The 18,592-nt window shown below is 39.4% G+C and overlaps 1 protein-coding gene and 1 long non-coding RNA gene across 4 annotated transcripts in view; both read left to right on the forward strand.

The window, feature by feature from the left end:
* The first annotated feature begins 14,913 nt into the window (after positions 1 to 14,913).
* Positions 14,914 to 15,827, forward strand: LOC143208183 (uncharacterized). Its single transcript, XR_013008857.1, has 3 exons — positions 14,914 to 15,214; positions 15,307 to 15,599; positions 15,692 to 15,827. It is a non-coding gene; the product is annotated as an uncharacterized LOC143208183 (long non-coding RNA).
* A 44-nt stretch (positions 15,828 to 15,871) lies between these two features.
* The window catches only part of Rept (RuvB-like helicase 2 rept), a 36,801-nt gene continuing 34,080 nt past the window's right edge, over positions 15,872 to 18,592 (forward strand). For 2 of the 3 annotated variants that reach the window (XR_013008854.1, XM_076422333.1), the window contains exons 1-7: positions 15,872 to 16,021; positions 16,354 to 16,467; positions 16,548 to 16,982; positions 17,286 to 17,718; positions 17,957 to 18,225; positions 18,301 to 18,406; positions 18,473 to 18,508. Coding sequence is in view for 2 of the 3 variants with exons in the window: in XM_076422333.1 (XP_076278448.1) it covers positions 16,016 to 16,021; positions 16,354 to 16,467; positions 16,548 to 16,982; positions 17,286 to 17,718; positions 17,957 to 18,225; positions 18,301 to 18,406; positions 18,473 to 18,498 (1,389 nt within the window). In the remaining variant the exon portion in view is untranslated. Of the gene's footprint in view, positions 16,022 to 16,353; positions 16,468 to 16,547; positions 16,983 to 17,285; positions 17,719 to 17,956; positions 18,226 to 18,300; positions 18,407 to 18,472; positions 18,576 to 18,592 lie in introns of those variants that run through there. The other variant, XM_076422332.1, reaches the window with a different exon arrangement.

Genomic DNA, 18,592 nt, shown 5'->3' on the forward strand with positions numbered 1-18,592 from the left:
CTTTTCCCATTAAATTGTGACTAGAACTGACAAACCGATAGAAATGAGGGCGAAGTTTCCGTTTAGGTCCATCATCAGAATTGGATGAAATTTTGGAAATAGGTTCTTTTTTGACTAAAATGATGATTATCAGAAGGATTTCTGGCGACTCGAAAAAAATTTTTTACCATTTTAATGTCACTCCCTACCTTACCGACTCTCTCTTTTTTTGTAGGTAATTAAAATAAAATAAAATACTACGGCTGGATATTCGTATCCCTCTCCGCCCCCATCGCCGCACAATGGGGTATTTGGCCTGTTTAGCGCGCCAAAAGTCGAAATTTTTACTTTGTTCAAAATGACTAAAACTTTTTACCCATGTACCTGAATATATATGCGAGTAATCTACAATAATACTTTTCCATAAACGGTACTATTTAGTAACCTATAAGATACTTGAAAGTAACATATTCCTGTGACCGAGAGAAGCATGGAAAAACTTGTGTTAAAGAAATGATCTTTCTCACAAGTTTAGTGTATCAAATCGAGATGAAAACATACCTAGGATGTAAAGGAAGGTTTATAGAGTAATTTTACTGCTTTTGGTTATATTATATAATTTTTTTTCAAAACATTAATATGTATCATGTAATAACTTTTTTTCTCAGCATAACTCCTCTTTAATTTTTTGTGAGGTTAATCAGTAGACATTGCTTTATACAATCCTCAAAAGTTTATGTGCGGTTTGCTGCCGGAACATACCTTTTTATACGATATAGATCAGTATGGCATGAACCGACCGTATATCATATGACTGATGATGATGAAATAATTGAGCTGTAGGTGATAGGTACTTGGAAGTAAACGAAGGAAAATGAATGTCATTATTGCTAGAATATTAATTTATATTATCGGAAGAATGTAATCGTGGTTTAGCAATCGAGTGTCAGTGTTTCTTCGAATAGTGTAGTAACTGTGTTCTGTAGTGTTTCTACAGTCCGAAGACTCGTATTTAGAATATTCGCTATAATTTACCAAGATATTCAAGTGGGCAGAGTTCGTGGGACACACTGTATCTGTGAGATGCCTAAATTCCCTAACATTCGTATAAGTTGGTAGATAAAGTGCGTGCTGTCGGTACGACCCGGACGCGTGTAAAATGTTGCCGCGCGCGTCACAATATAAATTTATAAACCCTGAGAAACGTAGGAAACATGTGCATACAAATTTTTGTAGCAACAAACAACAAGATTTACGTTCGGACTCCCAGGTTGACATCTGAAATATCCTAGTAGAAAGGAAGTGACTTTGTCAGTAAAATGGCAGGAGAGACATGTCCTTTTCATTTTGCAGAGCGTGGTGAATTTGCAACGGGTAAGATCAAAGTGCCGGAAGCTGGCACTCCGTAACGATTACAGTTCAAATAATTTGCAGTCGGTACGAGGAGTTCAAAGGGCTGTGTTGAAACGAGCGCGCTGACGATTCAATGGAATTACTCTTCACGGATTACAGAAGCAGCTTTAAATGTGACACGTTGGTATTGGTTCCGTGCTTAAATAACACATCAAGGTGATCTGCTTTGTCGAAAACTGTTGCTACGTATGAATTTTGCGCGGCATATTATGTTGTTTATAAGTCACAACAAGCCTTCCTCTTTCTTTCGCATACTAACCAATCCACGAGAAAATCACAAATGATTAATCCTTCAATGGCGGACCATTCTTATAATTATATAATCGACTAGCATAATTCCTAGGACGAAAGCATATTCGTGCACCCCTTTGTGCTAACAGCTACCTGTGCACCTTTATCCCGTCAGCATAAAAATGTTACGCGTTTCTTTTTAGGTGGAATAAAAATTGGTTCGTTTGTAATTAATAGACTGCGGATTTTATGCATTTATTACAAAAATGAGAAGGTGTAATTTAAAATAGCAAAAACATTAGGAAAATTCAAACATACTATTATATTATTTTCAACCTATTAAACATGATAGGGAAGAATATAAATTTCTATCTCACTCCAGTTTGTTGTAATTCAGGTAAGAAAATTTTATTTTGCACAAAGATCCGCATGGGGCACACCGCCACTTTCCAACTTATTTCTTTCAGGCTCCACGGTGTGCCCCCCGCCAAGAAAACCATGATCCGAAGGTCATACAAAAAAGTTTATTCAATAAAAAAGATGCCCCTACTTATTTTAAACTAAACAAAGGAAAAACCATCAAGATTCATCATTGGAGTCCTGAGATATTTAATTTTATGTAAACTCAAGAAATGATGGTTTTTTGCAGTTATCTGGAAATCAAGGCCGAAACAAAAAAAGTGATAGGGGTAAAAGTTGTTCCATTTGGGGTCCTCTACAGCTGGTTAACGTTTGACCGTTTAAAAACGGATGACCCTGTATAAGAATAAAACGCAATGCTGTGCAATTAATAATATTTACAGCCAGTAGAAACAACGCGAAGTAGATAGACTATCCGTGGTTCAGGAGGAAGAGAAATAATCGTCAATCGCTATGAAATCTCAGTCTCCAGTAAACAGTGGAGAAGCAAATGCCTTTTGAGAAAGGAAACTGAGACCATTTCATCATGAACAGGATGTAGCTAATACTTTCCCAGGGTGTGCAACCGAGCCGGCGCCAGCGTGACGAAGAAGAACGGAAGAACAGGAGATGCGGCCAGGGGCTGGGGAGGGGTTGAAAAGAGTGAAAATGGGTAGCGAGTTTCGCGGATAAAACTCGAGGAAGAGGAAGCGTAAATGACTAGCCAAGCGAGGCTTTTGTGTGTTATATTGTCTTCTAGTTCTTAGGTGCTACAGACGAGCTCTGCCGAGAAGACACCTTTTCTTTATCTGCGGGTTCGTGCGATTTAGCTTCGACGCGGACGTTATGCTATTCGTTTCTAGCGATTCGTGAACTGTTTTATAAAACAAACCAAAGACACCGAATCGACCAATGTATTTGCAGGCATTACCTGGAAAAATTTAAGAGTGACGACGTGACGCTGTTAATGCTGAGGATGCGGGACAAAAGGTTTCTCCGTAAAATGGTGAAAACGACATAATCGCCAGCCGGCTGGCGAAGATAGAGTATACTCTGTTTTACGCTTCCGCCATCGTATCGTTATTTCTGTTCGCGCACATTGAACGGAATTAGTGAATGCAAGCACTCAGGACAGCGTGAATCTTAAGCATGTTATTAGTGGATCATGCCCGGGCATTTGAACTGTTATCTTGAATTGTCAATTAAGGCTAAAATCAATTTGCATGATCTCTATCAAGCAGTTACTTTTAGACGGAAACAACTTCTGTAAGATCATCCCCTCTCAACTCGGTAATGTTTGCTTTTAAGGTTTTAAGTGGTATATTTTCGTGCGGCGATTCTGGTTCGAAATGATGTACAGCATGCGGATTTAAATGTATAAGTATCAAAAGGAGTTTCTATTCTATTAACATTCTCTCTATATTAGACAATTTATTAACCCTCATCCCCGTTCCTCATTTCACGAACTGCATCTGTCCCTCGGTTTCAAATTGACACAGTGATAAAACAGTTACTTTGCGATGGGCTTTTATTCAAATTGATGAGTTAACATTCCAAATTGTCTTTTACAAAAGCTGCACAAGAGAGTCAAGGAAGCCTAGAAATCATAAAGTGTGTGCAAAACATAATTAAAAATATTTACTTGATGTTTACAAAATACCAAATATGTGTTGAAAAGTATTATAGTAAATTATTAATATCTTAAAAAACACTTTTTATTCAATGAATAATTATAAAAATAAAGAATTATTCAATAAATAAAGTTTGTCTGCATCTCTCTCTCTCTCTCTCTCTCTCATTTGTTCAGGATTTTCCTCAGAAACAGTACAATCTTCCAGATAATCGAATCTGTTCGTGCCCGTTGAAGTTCTAGCGTTAACTACGATTAATTGAAGAGGGTTCTTCTGGGGTTGGTGGCTGCCCTTCATCCTGCTCAGTGGATGATGGTTTTTGGGGGAACCAACATCTTAACTGCATTCTTCGAGCGACGAACTATATTATTTGAAACAGAAGCCCGTGGAAAGGGTGTTGTCATGGTGACGCTAGCAGATACAGAATCGTGTCCTAAACTACTAGCATCATGTTCCCAAAGGTTCCTTGAGATTGTCGCTTGACATTGAGGTAGTTATCTGAAACTGTAGAGGTCATGTTCGATAACTCGCTAGTTGGATACTGACCACAAGGTAGAAAAAAATTTCAATTACAACCTTACATTTTTATCGAGGTATTGTGTTTAGTCTCATTGTCAGCTACTTAAATAGCATGTCTAATAATTTTCCGCAATTTTAATAAAAGGATGCGTAAAATACTATTAACTAAACATGATTTAGAGTTAATCATTACTGACGTATTTGCTAAGAAATGATTTCATATTGAATCGTTCCAAAAGCTTCTTCACGATATGCATAATCATTTGATGAGAACATCTCAAATTAGTTTCTACTTTTACCGTCTCCAAAGAAACATATGCTCATGTTTCTCTAGTACTTGTTAATGGGCATTGCATTTTGTATTCTTGGTGACCGAAATCAGAACATTATTAACAAATCTGTGCCAGGTACGTTCTTGATACACATATACCAATAGATATACTCAATAGAATCTATACGGTTGATTTTGATGCGAAGGGGAACTTTAGCCCGATTTCAGTAACAAGTTCACTCTACAAGATGCAGCACGACGTGACGCGATTCGTGTCTACGAAAGTACTAGCCCCCGAGAGTAAGAATCTAAGGGTTTATATACCCCTACAGTGAATGGAATGCTCTGTTCATAATCTAATCGCATTTAGGGATAGGGCCAGATTCTCGTTTTTTGTCACTTCCAATTAAATCGGACCAGAGCTCGGTCTTCATTAAAAGGTTCAACTATGACATGAAAGGATATCTAGGACGCTTCCTGCCATAGACGATTTTGACGAGGTTCCCGTGAAAAAGTCGAACTGTATCTGTTCTTTATACGCGTAACAGGACATTCTATTTAAAAAACTTAATTTTACTTTCCCCCCTCCCCACCATTTTAGTCCTCAAAAAAATTAGACTATATGATTGTACCCTTCATACCGAACAATTTTTGTAAACAAATTTTTTTCGTAACTTCAGTGCGTCACAAGATATTTCCGTTATCAAATAAACGAAACACCGTGTATACATATATCTTGCGGAAAATTATTATAATAAGTTTTCATAACTTCCCCATGCATACCGAGTTTTGTAAGATTTCCATTAGAGAAAGTAATTCTATTATTTAAAACGGGGACGAATGAAAATTCTCTAAAATGCATCACCGCGGAATTCAACAGCGTTCCACTGTTAACCGACATAAGTATTAAAATTTTGATGCAACGTAAACATAGTAAATGAACGAAGTTGCAGAAGAAGAAATGCATACATTATAGCACGGGAAATCTAGCAGAGGTAGACACTGAGCGACCACCTGAAAGTTGGAAAATATAAGTATAAATATTTATGACGATCGTTTGTCTGGCTGCGCGTGTTGGAATGTGTAAAATATTATTCTATGCGTAATTACATTACGTTGGGACCACGATTAAAATGAATTTCGTCGTGCGTTCTATTGTTCGTTTTGCCGTAAGCGGCATTGTATTTTCTGCTCACAGTTCGTGCAAAACAACGTGAAAACAAAAGCCAGGGTCTCGATCAATTAGAAAAGTTTTGCACGTGGCTTTGCCCGATTTTCCCAGCACGATTTCTTTTTCAACAATGGGCCCCGGGTTCGTGTGGATTTATGCATATTCCATATAATAAATCTGAGATTACCCCAGACATTCGTGTCGCACGCAAGAAACCTCGCACTACATATACATATACATATGTAGTTTGTACATCACATCGCTGTACCGTGGCGACCATTAAAATGTCCGGGCATGAAGAGCACGTCTTATTGTGCGTCATTTTTTTCACAGTAATTGGCGTCAAAGCTTGATTGATAGACAGGATTTTGCGTTTTCATAAACGGTCCCGTTTTCCATGGAAAATTTACAATTATCTATTGATCGATTACAATGAAATTATTTAAATCACTTTTGGATGTAGAGTTCAGTCTGGTTCACGACTAAACTGATTCTCCCTGAATTTTATTATACAGGGTGTATTACTTCAACAGCATTACTTCAACCAAAATTACTTCAACAGCCGGAAATGGGAAGTTCCTGACGTCATTTGAAGCGACATTTTCCTAAGCAAAAATGGCCGCCGCGGCTTTCTTTAAGAGTTATTAACGAAAAACACGGACCAATCAGAGCGCGACCTAGACGCGAGTTAACACAGTCGGCAAATAAACAGTTGGCGTTATACGGCAAAATTTGTTTTTGCCGTTAACATTGTCTTCGGAAAATTGGATATAACTTTTTATCCGTTAACTTTCACAATCAACAAATTACAGAAGTATTTCACATTTTATAACACATGATTAATTAGAAAATACCAAGGTATTCGTCACCTGATTTATGTTTTCAATAGAAATATGCGGTATTTATGCACGTCAATGCACGCATTTCAATTACGAAATCATTAGACACTGTCCACCACTGCCCAAATAACACATTTCAACTTGCAATTAGAATCGAAAGGGTCGGTATGCGTTATAGAGAGGCTGTGTAAAATAAATGGGACAGATATGGTCACTCCAGATATGGATTTGAAGGGTCTCCGTTCGCTAAACCGAAAGAACTATTTATCATTCAATGCATAAAAGTTTTGCATAATCTTCGTAGGAGGTAAGCAGATAAAGTACTGGTACGGATAAGGCGATAAAGATTATTCATGCCTTTTAGGGTAAGACCCTCTTGGGCTGCATTAACGATGGCTACTAAACCAGTCTCTTCCCTTTCTTTTAGAAATAAGTAAGATCAATATAGGACCGAACATAAAACGACTTCCAGTAAAGATTAATAACACTGTCCAACAAATTTCAACTTTTTTTATGTTTCCGAATTACTATTGGGTGTATCCTATAGAGTTTTTTGCACTGATTCCGAAGCTGCCCTTAATTTTTCTCCTAGACGCACAGTTTTTGAGAAACATGACTTTGAAAAAAAAACATTTTTCAAAAGTCTGCTCTGTCGCGTGGTATAGATCGATTTTCCGCTGGACCCTTATTTTTTGAGATAAATTGAAAAATATCCTCAAAAATTGGTGCAAAAGTGGTGTCTCTCCGTTTTTAATGATTCTTTAAACATGTTCAAACAATTAAAATGTATTAATATTTAATACCACTGTATTCGGGAAAGTCTACAGAATCTTTTGCTGTAAAGAACAATTCAATATCTTTTATAATAACATCATAATATTTGTTTAAATTTGAAAAATGGTTTTTTTCAAAGTCATGTTTCTCAAAATATTCGGGAATTCCCGAATTTTTTCGGGATTTCAGGAGGTATTCTGGTTTCACATGAATTTTTTTCGGGATTTCTGATACTGTACGGAATACGTCCCGTACTCCCGTCCCGGAATTGATGCGTTACCACAAGTCGATCTATGTACTATCAGAAGCTAGTTCTGATTTATGCCACAGGCTAGTAAAGGTTCTGTTCCGTGCTAAGCGTGCGTACTGGAACCACCGACCAGATACTATTAAAGACTGCCAGCCTTATGGGAGTTCGTGTCACTCGAATATTTCGGTGTTCTCTTACGCCCTCTAAGATATATTCTGACTGGAGTGAGAAACAGAAGGCCATCGACATGATCTCGTCAGTGCAGAAGGCTACTGAGGAGATTCTCGTCGGTGAGAAGGCAAATCGTCACGGAACCATATTGATCATCATGAATTGTTACATTCTGTACCGAGCAGATATTTCAGACGATGTTGGTTTCAATATTAAAAGCAAAACTCAAGGACAAAGAATTCCTAGAAATATATTATTGAAGCATAATTTTTTAGGAAAATCAACAATTCCTATTTCAAATTTTATACGAGACACCTCAGTTTGTAATTTCAAAACATTTCATAAACGAGAATTATTACCTTTCACTTTTTTATACATAAATGTTCCAAGAATCGATCTGGACAGAAATATTTTGAAAAGACTTTACTTTTGTGAATAAATTAATGCGAGCGAATGTTCATGGTTTAAAAGTTATACTATATTTCGAGTTTTATTGTCTATTTTTACGAAAAAATTAGATGGCAAGGTGGTCAAGGGAGTGCTCGTTAACATCGTTAGAAAAAGGAATTGTTATAAACATTAAACAGCCAGAAATAATAAATTCATCTGCGAATTGTATCGAATAAATTAATACGTGCGAATGTTATGATTTAAAAGTTATTACGTATCACGAAAACTATTAGCCACTTTGACTAAAAAATTAGGTGGTCAGATAGCCAGGGGATTGCTTGTGGACATCGCTGTCAAATAGAATTGTTATAAACATTAACCAGCTGGAAATAATAAATTTTTCAATAATTGTCACGGCGATCGACATCGATCGATATTCGGCGGAGTGGGGGGCGCCGCTCGAGCTCGGCAGATCGGCAAGAGCTCACCGGTGGTCAGTCAGTCGGGGCGGGGGAAGCGGGGTGAGCGGACGTACTGCGGGACCAGGAGCGCCAGGAGAACCGGAGGGACCAGAGGTGGACCAGAGGTGGACTAGAGGTCATCTACAGTTACCCTGGCCTACCTTCAACTGTCCATTCAAGGAACAACGGTAAGTTTGATTACTAATATTTTTCAAAACTTCTTTTGACTTTCTAAACTCATCCTTCATACTTTTGAAATTTTTATCGAGACTTTCAATGAAGACTATTGAGTCTACTTCAAATATATCAATTTTATTCTATATAAAAATTACATTTTGAACGTCCCATTCGTATGCAGGATTATAATTGCTCTTGTGAGCTGCTTCGTTGGTTGTTTTCGCACTCATGTGCGGAGTTACAGTTATTCTCTTAAGATAAGAGTACTTGTCCACGTCGTTGGCAAAAGGAATTATTATAAACATTAATTATGTGGCTAGAATTAATAAATGTCTCATGGCATTATCTTCTATATAATAAAAATCAATTTTGAATAAATTAATGCGTGCGAATGTTCATGGTTTAAAAGTTATTCTATATTTCGAGTTTTATTGTCGATTTTTACGAAAAATTTAGAAGGCAAGGTGGTCAAGGGAGTGCTCGTTAACATCGTTAGAAAAAGGAATTGTTATAAACATTAAACAGCCAGATATAATAAATTTATCTGTGAATTGTATCGAATAAATTAATGCGTGCGAACGTTCATGGTTTAAAAGTTATTTTATATTTCGAGTTTTATTGTCTATCTTTACGAAAAATTTAGAAGGCAAGGTGGTCAAGGGAGTGCTCGTTAACATTGTCAGAAAAAGGAATTGTTATAAACATTAAACAGCCAGATATAATAAATTTATCTGTGAATTGTATCGAATAAATTAATGCGTGCGAATGTTATGGTTTAAAAGTTATTACGTATCACGAAAACTATTAGCCACTTTGACTAAAAAATTAGGTGGTCAGATAGCCAAGGGATTGCTTGTGGACATCGCTGTCAAATAGAATTGTTATAAACATTAAACAGCCAGATATAATAAATTTATCTGTGAATTGTATCGAATAAATTAATGCGTGCGAACGTTCATGGTTTAAAAGTTATTTTATATTTCGAGTTTTATTGTCTATCTTTACGAAAAATTTAGAAGGCAAGGTGGTCAAGGGAGTGCTCGTTAACATTGTTAGAAAAAGGAATTGTTATAAACATTAAACAGCCAGATATAATAAATTTATCTGTGAATTGTATCGAATAAATTAATGCGTGCGAATGTTATGGTTTAAAAGTTATTACGTATCACGAAAACTATTAGCCACTTTGACTAAAAAATTAGGTGGTCAGATAGCCAAGGGATTGCTTGTGGACATCGCTGTCAAATAGAATTGTTATAAACATTAACCAGCTGGAAATAATAAATTTTTCAATAATTGTCACGGCGATCGACATCGATCGATATTCGGCGGAGTGGGGGGCGCCGCTCGAGCTCGGCAGATCGGCGAGAGCTCACCGGTGGTCAGTCAGTCGGTGCGGGGGAAGCGGGGTGAGCGGACGTGATGCGGGACCAGGAGCGCCAGGAGAACCGGAGGGACCAGAGGTGGACCAGAGGTGGACTAGAGGTCATCTACAGTTACCCTGGCCTACCTTCAACTGTCAATTCAAGGAACAACGGTAAGTTTGATTACTAATATTTTTCAAAACTTCTTTTGACTTTCTAAACTCGTCCTTCATACTTTTGAAATTTTTATCGAGACTTTCAATGAAGACTATTGAGTCTTCTTCAAATATATCAATTTTATTCTTTATAAAAATTACATTTTGAACGTCCCACTCGTATGCAGGATTATAATTGCTCTTGTGAGCTGCTTCGTTGGTTGTTTTCGCACTCATGTGCGGAGTTACAGTTATTCTCTTAAGATAAGAGTACTTGTCCACGTCGTTGGCAAAAGGAATTATTATAAACATTAATTATGTGGCTAGAATTAATAAATGTCTCATGGCATTATCTTCTATATAATAAAAATCAATTTTGAATAAATTAATGCGTGCGAATGTTCATGGTTTAAAAGTTATTCTATATTTCGAGTTTTATTGTCTATTTTTACGAAAAATTTAGATGGCAAGGTGGTCAAGGGAGTGCTCGTTAACATCGTTAGAAAAAGGAATTGTTATAAACATTAAACAGCCAGATATAATAAATTTATCTGTGAATTGTATCGAATAAATTAATGCGTGCGAACGTTCATGGTTTAAAAGTTATTTTATATTTCGAGTTTTATTGTCTATCTTTACGAAAAATTTAGAAGGCAAGGTGGTCAAGGGAGTGCTCGTTAACATTGTTAGAAAAAGGAATTGTTATAAACATTAAACAGCCAGATATAATAAATTTATCTGTGAATTGTATCGAATAAATTAATGCGTGCGAATGTTATGGTTTAAAAGTTATTACGTATCACGAAAACTATTAGCCACTTTGACTAAAAAATTAGGTGGTCAGATAGCCAAGGGATTGCTTGTGGACATCGCTGTCAAATAGAATTGTTATAAACATTAACCAGCTGGAAATAATAAATTTTTCAATAATTGTCACGGCGATCGACATCGATCGATATTCGGCGGAGTGGGGGGCGCCGCTCGAGCTCGGCAGATCGGCGAGAGCTCACCGGTGGTCAGTCAGTCGGTGCGGGGGAAGCGGGGTGAGCGGACGTGATGCGGGACCAGGAGCGCCAGGAGAACCGGAGGGACCAGAGGTGGACCAGAGGTGGACTAGAGGTCATCTACAGTTACCCTGGCCTACCTTCAACTGTCAATTCAAGGAACAACGGTAAGTTTGATTACTAATATTTTTCAAAACTTCTTTTGACTTTCTAAACTCGTCCTTCATACTTTTGAAATTTTTATCGAGACTTTCAATGAAGACTATTGAGTCTTCTTCAAATATATCAATTTTATTCTTTATAAAAATTACATTTTGAACGTCCCACTCGTATGCAGGATTATAATTGCTCTTGTGAGCTGCTTCGTTGGTTGTTTTCGCACTCATGTGCGGAGTTACAGTTATTCTCTTAAGATAAGAGTACTTGTCCACGTCGTTGGCAAAAGGAATTATTATAAACATTAATTATGTGGCTAGAATTAATAAATGTCTCATGGCATTATCTTCTATATAATAAAAATCAATTTTGAATAAATTAATGCGTGCGAATGTTCATGGTTTAAAAGTTATTCTATATTTCGAGTTTTATTGTCTATTTTTACGAAAAATTTAGATGGCAAGGTGGTCAAGGGAGTGCTCGTTAACATCGTTAGAAAAAGGAATTGTTATAAACATTAAACAGCCAGATATAATAAATTTATCTGTGAATTGTATCGAATAAATTAATGCGTGCGAACGTTCATGGTTTAAAAGTTATTTTATATTTCGAGTTTTATTGTCTATCTTTACGAAAAATTTAGAAGGCAAGGTGGTCAAGGGAGTGCTCGTTAACATTGTTAGAAAAAGGAATTGTTATAAACATTAAACAGCCAGATATAATAAATTTATCTGTGAATTGTATCGAATAAATTAATGCGTGCGAATGTTATGGTTTAAAAGTTATTACGTATCACGAAAACTATTAGCCACTTTGACTAAAAAATTAGGTGGTCAGATAGCCAAGGGATTGCTTGTGGACATCGCTGTCAAATAGAATTGTTATAAACATTAACCAGCTGGAAATAATAAATTTTTCAATAATTGTCACGGCGATCGACATCGATCGATATTCGGCGGAGTGGGGGGCGCCGCTCGAGCTCGGCAGATCGGCGAGAGCTCACCGGTGGTCAGTCAGTCGGTGCGGGGGAAGCGGGGTGAGCGGACGTGATGCGGGACCAGGAGCGCCAGGAGAACCGGAGGGACCAGAGGTGGACCAGAGGTGGACTAGAGGTCATCTACAGTTACCCTGGCCTACCTTCAACTGTCAATTCAAGGAACAACGGTAAGTTTGATTACTAATATTTTTCAAAACTTCTTTTGACTTTCTAAACTCGTCCTTCATACTTTTGAAATTTTTATCGAGACTTTCAATGAAGACTATTGAGTCTTCTTCAAATATATCAATTTTATTCTTTATAAAAATTACATTTTGTGCGTCCCACTCGTATGCAGGATTATAATTGCTCTTGTGAGCTGCTTCGTTGGTTGTATTCGCACTCATGTGCAGAATTATGATTGGTCTTCTGACTGTTGAATTGAATTTCCAATTGTTTGCATCGGAACTTTCACAAGTCCCGCTTCGAAACATTTTCATATCTTGTCTGAAATTGGTATTTCTCCGATCGGAGGTCCCCCAGGGGCTCACTCACGGATGGTGCCGTGAGTGAGTACGGGGTGTCGCGTCCCCGGGGTACCCGAATCGCCTATAGGCCGCACCCGTGTGCGGGGTTAGTTTGGCTCTCGTGAGCTGGTGTTAGGTTGGCTCTCATGAGCTGGTTAGATTCGCACTCGTGTGCGGGGTTTGTTTGGCTCTCGTGAGCTGGTGTTAGGTTGGCTCTCGTGAGCTGGTTAGATTCGCACTCGTGTGCGGGGTTTGTTTGGCTCTCGTGAGCTGGTGTTAGGTTGGCTCTCGTGAGCTGGTTAGATTCGCACTCGTGTGCGGGGTTTGTTTGGCTCTCGTGAGCTGGTATTAGGTTGGCTCATGTGAGCGGGTATTAGGTTTGCACTCGTGTGCAGGGTTATGTATTGTTATGTCTAACTATATTATTAGTCTGTTTCAGCTAGAATACACCAAGTAGAAGTCATACCAAGAAGAAGACATACCAAGAAGAGGACACACCAAGAAGAGGACACACCAAGAAGAGGACACACCAAGAAGAGGACACACCAAGAAGAGGACACACCAAGAAGAGGACACACCAAGAAGAGGACACACCAAGAAGAGGACGTACCACGAAGTTGTAGTTTTATTCGCCGAGGGAGGTCCCCCAGGGGCTCACTCACGGCCGCATCCGTGAGTGAGTACGGGGAGTAGCGTCCCCGGGGTACCCGAATCGCCGATAGGCCGCACCCGAGTAAGTCGAGTAATTATTGTCTTAAATTCACGTTACTCGTTTTCTTGATTCCGACACAGCCTTCTGCTGTGTCGGACCTTGCTTGTATGTACCAGACCGGTTGGAGCCGGTATTCGGCGTCGATACATTGAGAGGGGTGGTTCATTGAGACCTGTTTACTCGTATTGCCATTCTCTCTGTTCGTAATCCTACCCACGTTACCTCAATGCATTGGGTTGTCTGGTGGCAGGTAGTTGGCAGAGAAATTCTCTGTTCGTCATCCTACCCACGTTACCTCAACGCAATGCGTTGCCTGGTGGCAGGTAGTTGGCAGAGAGATGGTATTACGTTTGAACACTTCTCACTGTCCATTTCTCTTGGTGAGGACACGTCGGGTATCGGCTCTGACCGGAGCTGCACTGCAAGCATTGTACGCGCCGCGTCACCTTCGAACCGGAGCCTTCTGCTCTGGTTCGCTTTAGTTTTTTTTCTTTTAAAGAATCAGAGCCTTCTGCCTGATTCGCCTTTGATCCCCCGTGGATCGGAGACTTCTTCTCCGATTCACACCTTTTGCTCCGCGATAATTGCTCGACTTGCGTGCGTAATTTAGTATAATTCCATCGACCTGCGTGCGTTAGTTATTAAGATTGTATATCGTCGTTTTAAATATGTCGAGTAATTATTGCCTTAAATTCACTTTGCTCGTTTGCTTGATTCCGACACAGCCTTCTGCTGTGTCGGACCTTGCTTGTATGTACCAGACCGGTTGGAGCCGGTATTCGGCGTCGATACATTGAGAGGGGTGGTTCATTGAGACCTGTTTACTCGTATTGCCATTCTCTCTGTTCGTAATCCTACCCACGTTATCTCAATGCATTGCGTTGCCTGGTGGCAGGTAGTTGGCAGAGAAATTCTCTGTTCGTCATCCTACCCACGTTACCTCAATGCATTGCGTTGCCTGGTGGCAGGTAGTTGGCAGAGAGATGGTTCTACGTTTGAACACTTCTCACTGTCCATTTCTCTTGGTGAGGACACGTCGGGTATCGGCTCTGACCGGAGCTGCACTGCAAGCATTGTACGCGCCGCGTCACCTTCGAACCGGAGCCTTCTGCTCTGGTTCGCTTTAGTTTTTTTCTTTTAAAGAATCAGAGCCTTCTGCCTGATTCGCCTTTGATCCCCCGTGGATCGGAGACTTCTTCTCCGATTCACACCTTTTGCTCCACAATAATTGCTCGACTTGCGTGCGTTAGTTATTAAGATTATGTAGCGTTGTTGTAAGAAAGGGAGCCAGAAGGAATATTGCATTCGTTCTGACTTCCTTTCGGGTCTCTCGTGCAGCAACCTCCTCGTGGTGAGACCTGGGCAATCGGTATTATCCTCTATTCGTAAGAACTTTTAGTGTCTTATGAATAAAGGATAATATCGAGCTAATAGCTGCACATTTAATAAATATGTTGATTTTTCAATAAATTCTATCCCTATACCTATTGTCTTCCATAACATTTTGCAATTTCACCTTCATTCAGATCAGAATATGTGTATTATCCAAGCTGATTTGCCCCGGGCGTGAACAATGTCATATACCGTCTGGTTCTATTTAGGTAAAGAGACGGGATAGTATTTCGTCGGTGGTAGTATTATAAGGTAATTACAGAATGGGTAAATACTATATCATTCTTCTTCTACTTGACGAGTATCTCGTCGTTGGTAGAACTTTTAGCGATATGGTATTTCAGATCACTGTAAGTTCCACGTTATCCCCGCGCCCGTCGCGCCCGGTTACCGGTCCCGCTGAATAACACAGGGGCTGGCAGTCGTCGGTGGTGGTGGCAACTCAGACCCGGGCGTGAGCACTCTCTTATCCTCTCTGTTCAAAGTGATGGATAGCAGATATAAAAGCGATTTAATGTAAACATTTGGAAAAATGGTGCAAACTTGTTGCATAAAGAATTATAGGGAACGACAAAACCGTGATACAAATATATCTTTTCACAAGCAAATTATTCTTACTATTCTTTTTTTAATTAACGTAAGTTGCATGGAAATAAATACATAAATGAACGAGTAATAAAATAAAATATATATGACAGTTACAGTTTCTATAAATATGTTTCTCTCTAGGACACTTTAGCTTCGTGGTACTGCGACTTCTCAACAGACTATAGTACTTTGCTCACAACCGTCATCTGATAGATGAAGTAACTTGGAACACGGCATGTTATCTGAAGCCGGGTCTATAAGGTTATAAGGATAGCGTCGCGTAAACACAGAGGTCTCTCAACTGAGATCGCTATCTACCACAAGGTGTACGCTCTATTCAGCTCTATTCTTTCACCTCGTCTATGCTTCTACAGAACAGGTGATTATGGTGGTTTGAACGCGGCGTTTGCAGCGATCTACTTACTAAAAATAATTTACATTGTGTGGCATTAAAGGCATTAAAAAATGGCGGTAAGTATTGTTTATATAAACCATCTAATGTATCTTTAACACCTCAAGCTGTAATTGCCAATGACATCGAGCCAATAGAACTTCATGAACATGCTTTGTTTGCACCGGTTAACCTATACGCATTAGATCTACATGCTTGGCCATCGTGACAATAAATTTCATTTTCACGTAGAATAGTATCTTCACGATAAAAACGTTTACGATTAAATTATAGCATAATTTTTTCGTCGATTTGACTTTTCTGTAAGAGAAGCTTAGGATAGTTGCTATGGTAACCAATCGTTTGATCAATCCTTTCCACTGCACCTAATATTGATGTATATTTGTTTCAGGCTGTCGCAGCTGCGAAAGTTCAGGAAGTCCGTGAGATCACTAGGATAGAGAGGATCGGCGCTCACTCTCATATCAGAGGTTTAGGCTTGGACGATAGCTTAGAACCGCGCCATGTAATTAATTTCTTTTTGTTTCTTTATCTTTTGTAATTCAAGGTTGTTCGTGCTCTCACTACTTTAATATAATTGATTAGGTATCTCAGGGTATGGTTGGCCAGCTGATGGCACGTCGGGCAGCCGGCGTTGTCCTAGAGATGATCAAAGACGGGAAGATAGCAGGTCGTGCTATACTACTAGCTGGCCAGCCGGGTACTGGCAAAACTGCTATAGCTATGGCAATGGCTCAAGCCTTAGGCATGGACACTCCGTTCACTTCGATGGCAGGCTCTGAAATTTACTCTTTGGAGATGGGCAAAACGGAAGCTCTGACTCAGGCCATTAGAAAATCTATCGGAGTCAGGATCAAGGAGGAAACAGAGATCATAGAGGGAGAGGTGGTCGAGATCCAGGTGGATAGACCTGCCACTGGTGTTGGCGCTAAAGTTGGAAAGTTAACACTGAAAACAACAGAGATGGAGACGATCTATGACCTGGGCAACAAAATGATCGACAGTTTGATGAAAGAGAAAGTTAGTCGTTTAATTAGCAATTGCTAGACAGCAGATTTTATGCATTTATGGCAAAGATTATATTATTTTCAACCTATTAAAAAAATATTAAGGAAGGAAATCAATTTCTATTTCACTCCAGTTTGTTGTAATTCACACAAAAAATCTTTATTTTGCATAAAGATCTGCTGTCCAGTAATTACACAGTAGAGTGATTTCTAATTTTCAGCTTCCTCGTGCTTCTATACTCCTATAGTTAAGGATCACTCTATTGCACAAGCTTCCAATGTTGATATTCACTTCTGATTTATTTGTGGATCCAAGGTGCAAGCTGGGGACGTGATAACGATCGACAAAGCTACTGGGAAGATCAACAGGCTGGGTAGATCGTTCACAAGAGCCCGTGACTACGATGCGACCGGCTCTCAGACACGATTCGTGCAGTGTCCCGAAGGTGAGCTGCAGAAACGCAAGGAGGTGGTGCACACGGTGACGCTGCACGAGGTCGACGTGATAAACAGCAGGACTCATGGGTTCCTGGCACTGTTTTCTGGGGACACCGGAGAGATCAAGTCGGAGGTGCGAGATCAAATAAACGCGAAAGTCGCCGAATGGCGAGAGGAGGGAAAAGCAGAGATTGTTCCAGGAGTGCTGTTCATCGACGAGGTCCATATGCTGGACATCGAGTGCTTCTCGTTCCTCAACCGGGCGTTGGAGAACGAAATGGCGCCTGTTGTTATCATGGCCACGAATAGGGGTACATGTTTTCATTTATGGCTTATGGAAATTTTCAAAAAATGGTAGAATATAAAATTCGATAGAATTAAATGCTAGTTTCGTTTGTTTTGGATCCGCAAAGACTGTTCTCATGAAAAGTTCTTCTTAAAATCCATCTGTAAAAATTGGAAATTGCATAAACATTCGCAGTCTAGTAGTTGCGGTAAAGTGCAGAGTTTCTCGCTCAAATAGAAACGATTAATTCCTGGATTTTACAGGGATCACGAGAATCAGAGGAACGAACTACAGAAGCCCTCACGGTATTCCCATCGATCTCCTGGACCGTATGATCATCGTTCCGACGAGTCCGTATCAGGAGAAAGAGCTGAAGGAGATCTTAAAGATCAGGTGCGAGGAGGAGGATTGCGAGATGGCCGACGACGCGTTGACGGTGTTGACGAGAATCGCGCTGGAAACGTCGCTCAGATACGCGATTCAATTGATAACTACAGCCTCCCTCGTTAGCCGACGAAGGAAGAGCACCGAAGTAAATATAATACAAAACTTTCTAATCGAACTTGCTATTCGAACATGAAATTCTAATTAAGAGTTTGCTCGCCAGGTGCACATAGAAGATGTGAAGCGCGTGTACTCGTTGTTCCTCGATGAAAACAGATCTGCGCAGTTTCTCAAAGAATACCAAGATGACTTTATGTTTAACGAAATACGTAAGTAAATTCGCGAAAGCGTTAGGAATCTGTATTCTCTAATCTTTTGGCTTTTCTTTTTTTCAGCTGAAGAGGCCATGGAGATAGCGTAACAATAGATAGGTAAATAAATGATCCGTTCTTATTCCTGATACCAATGTTCAATAAACGTTCGTAATTTTTCATTAAACGATTCCATATGATGAA

Source organism: Lasioglossum baleicum, chromosome 4, assembly GCF_051020765.1.
Source record: "Lasioglossum baleicum chromosome 4, iyLasBale1, whole genome shotgun sequence".
NCBI lineage: Eukaryota > Metazoa > Arthropoda > Insecta > Hymenoptera > Halictidae > Lasioglossum > Lasioglossum baleicum.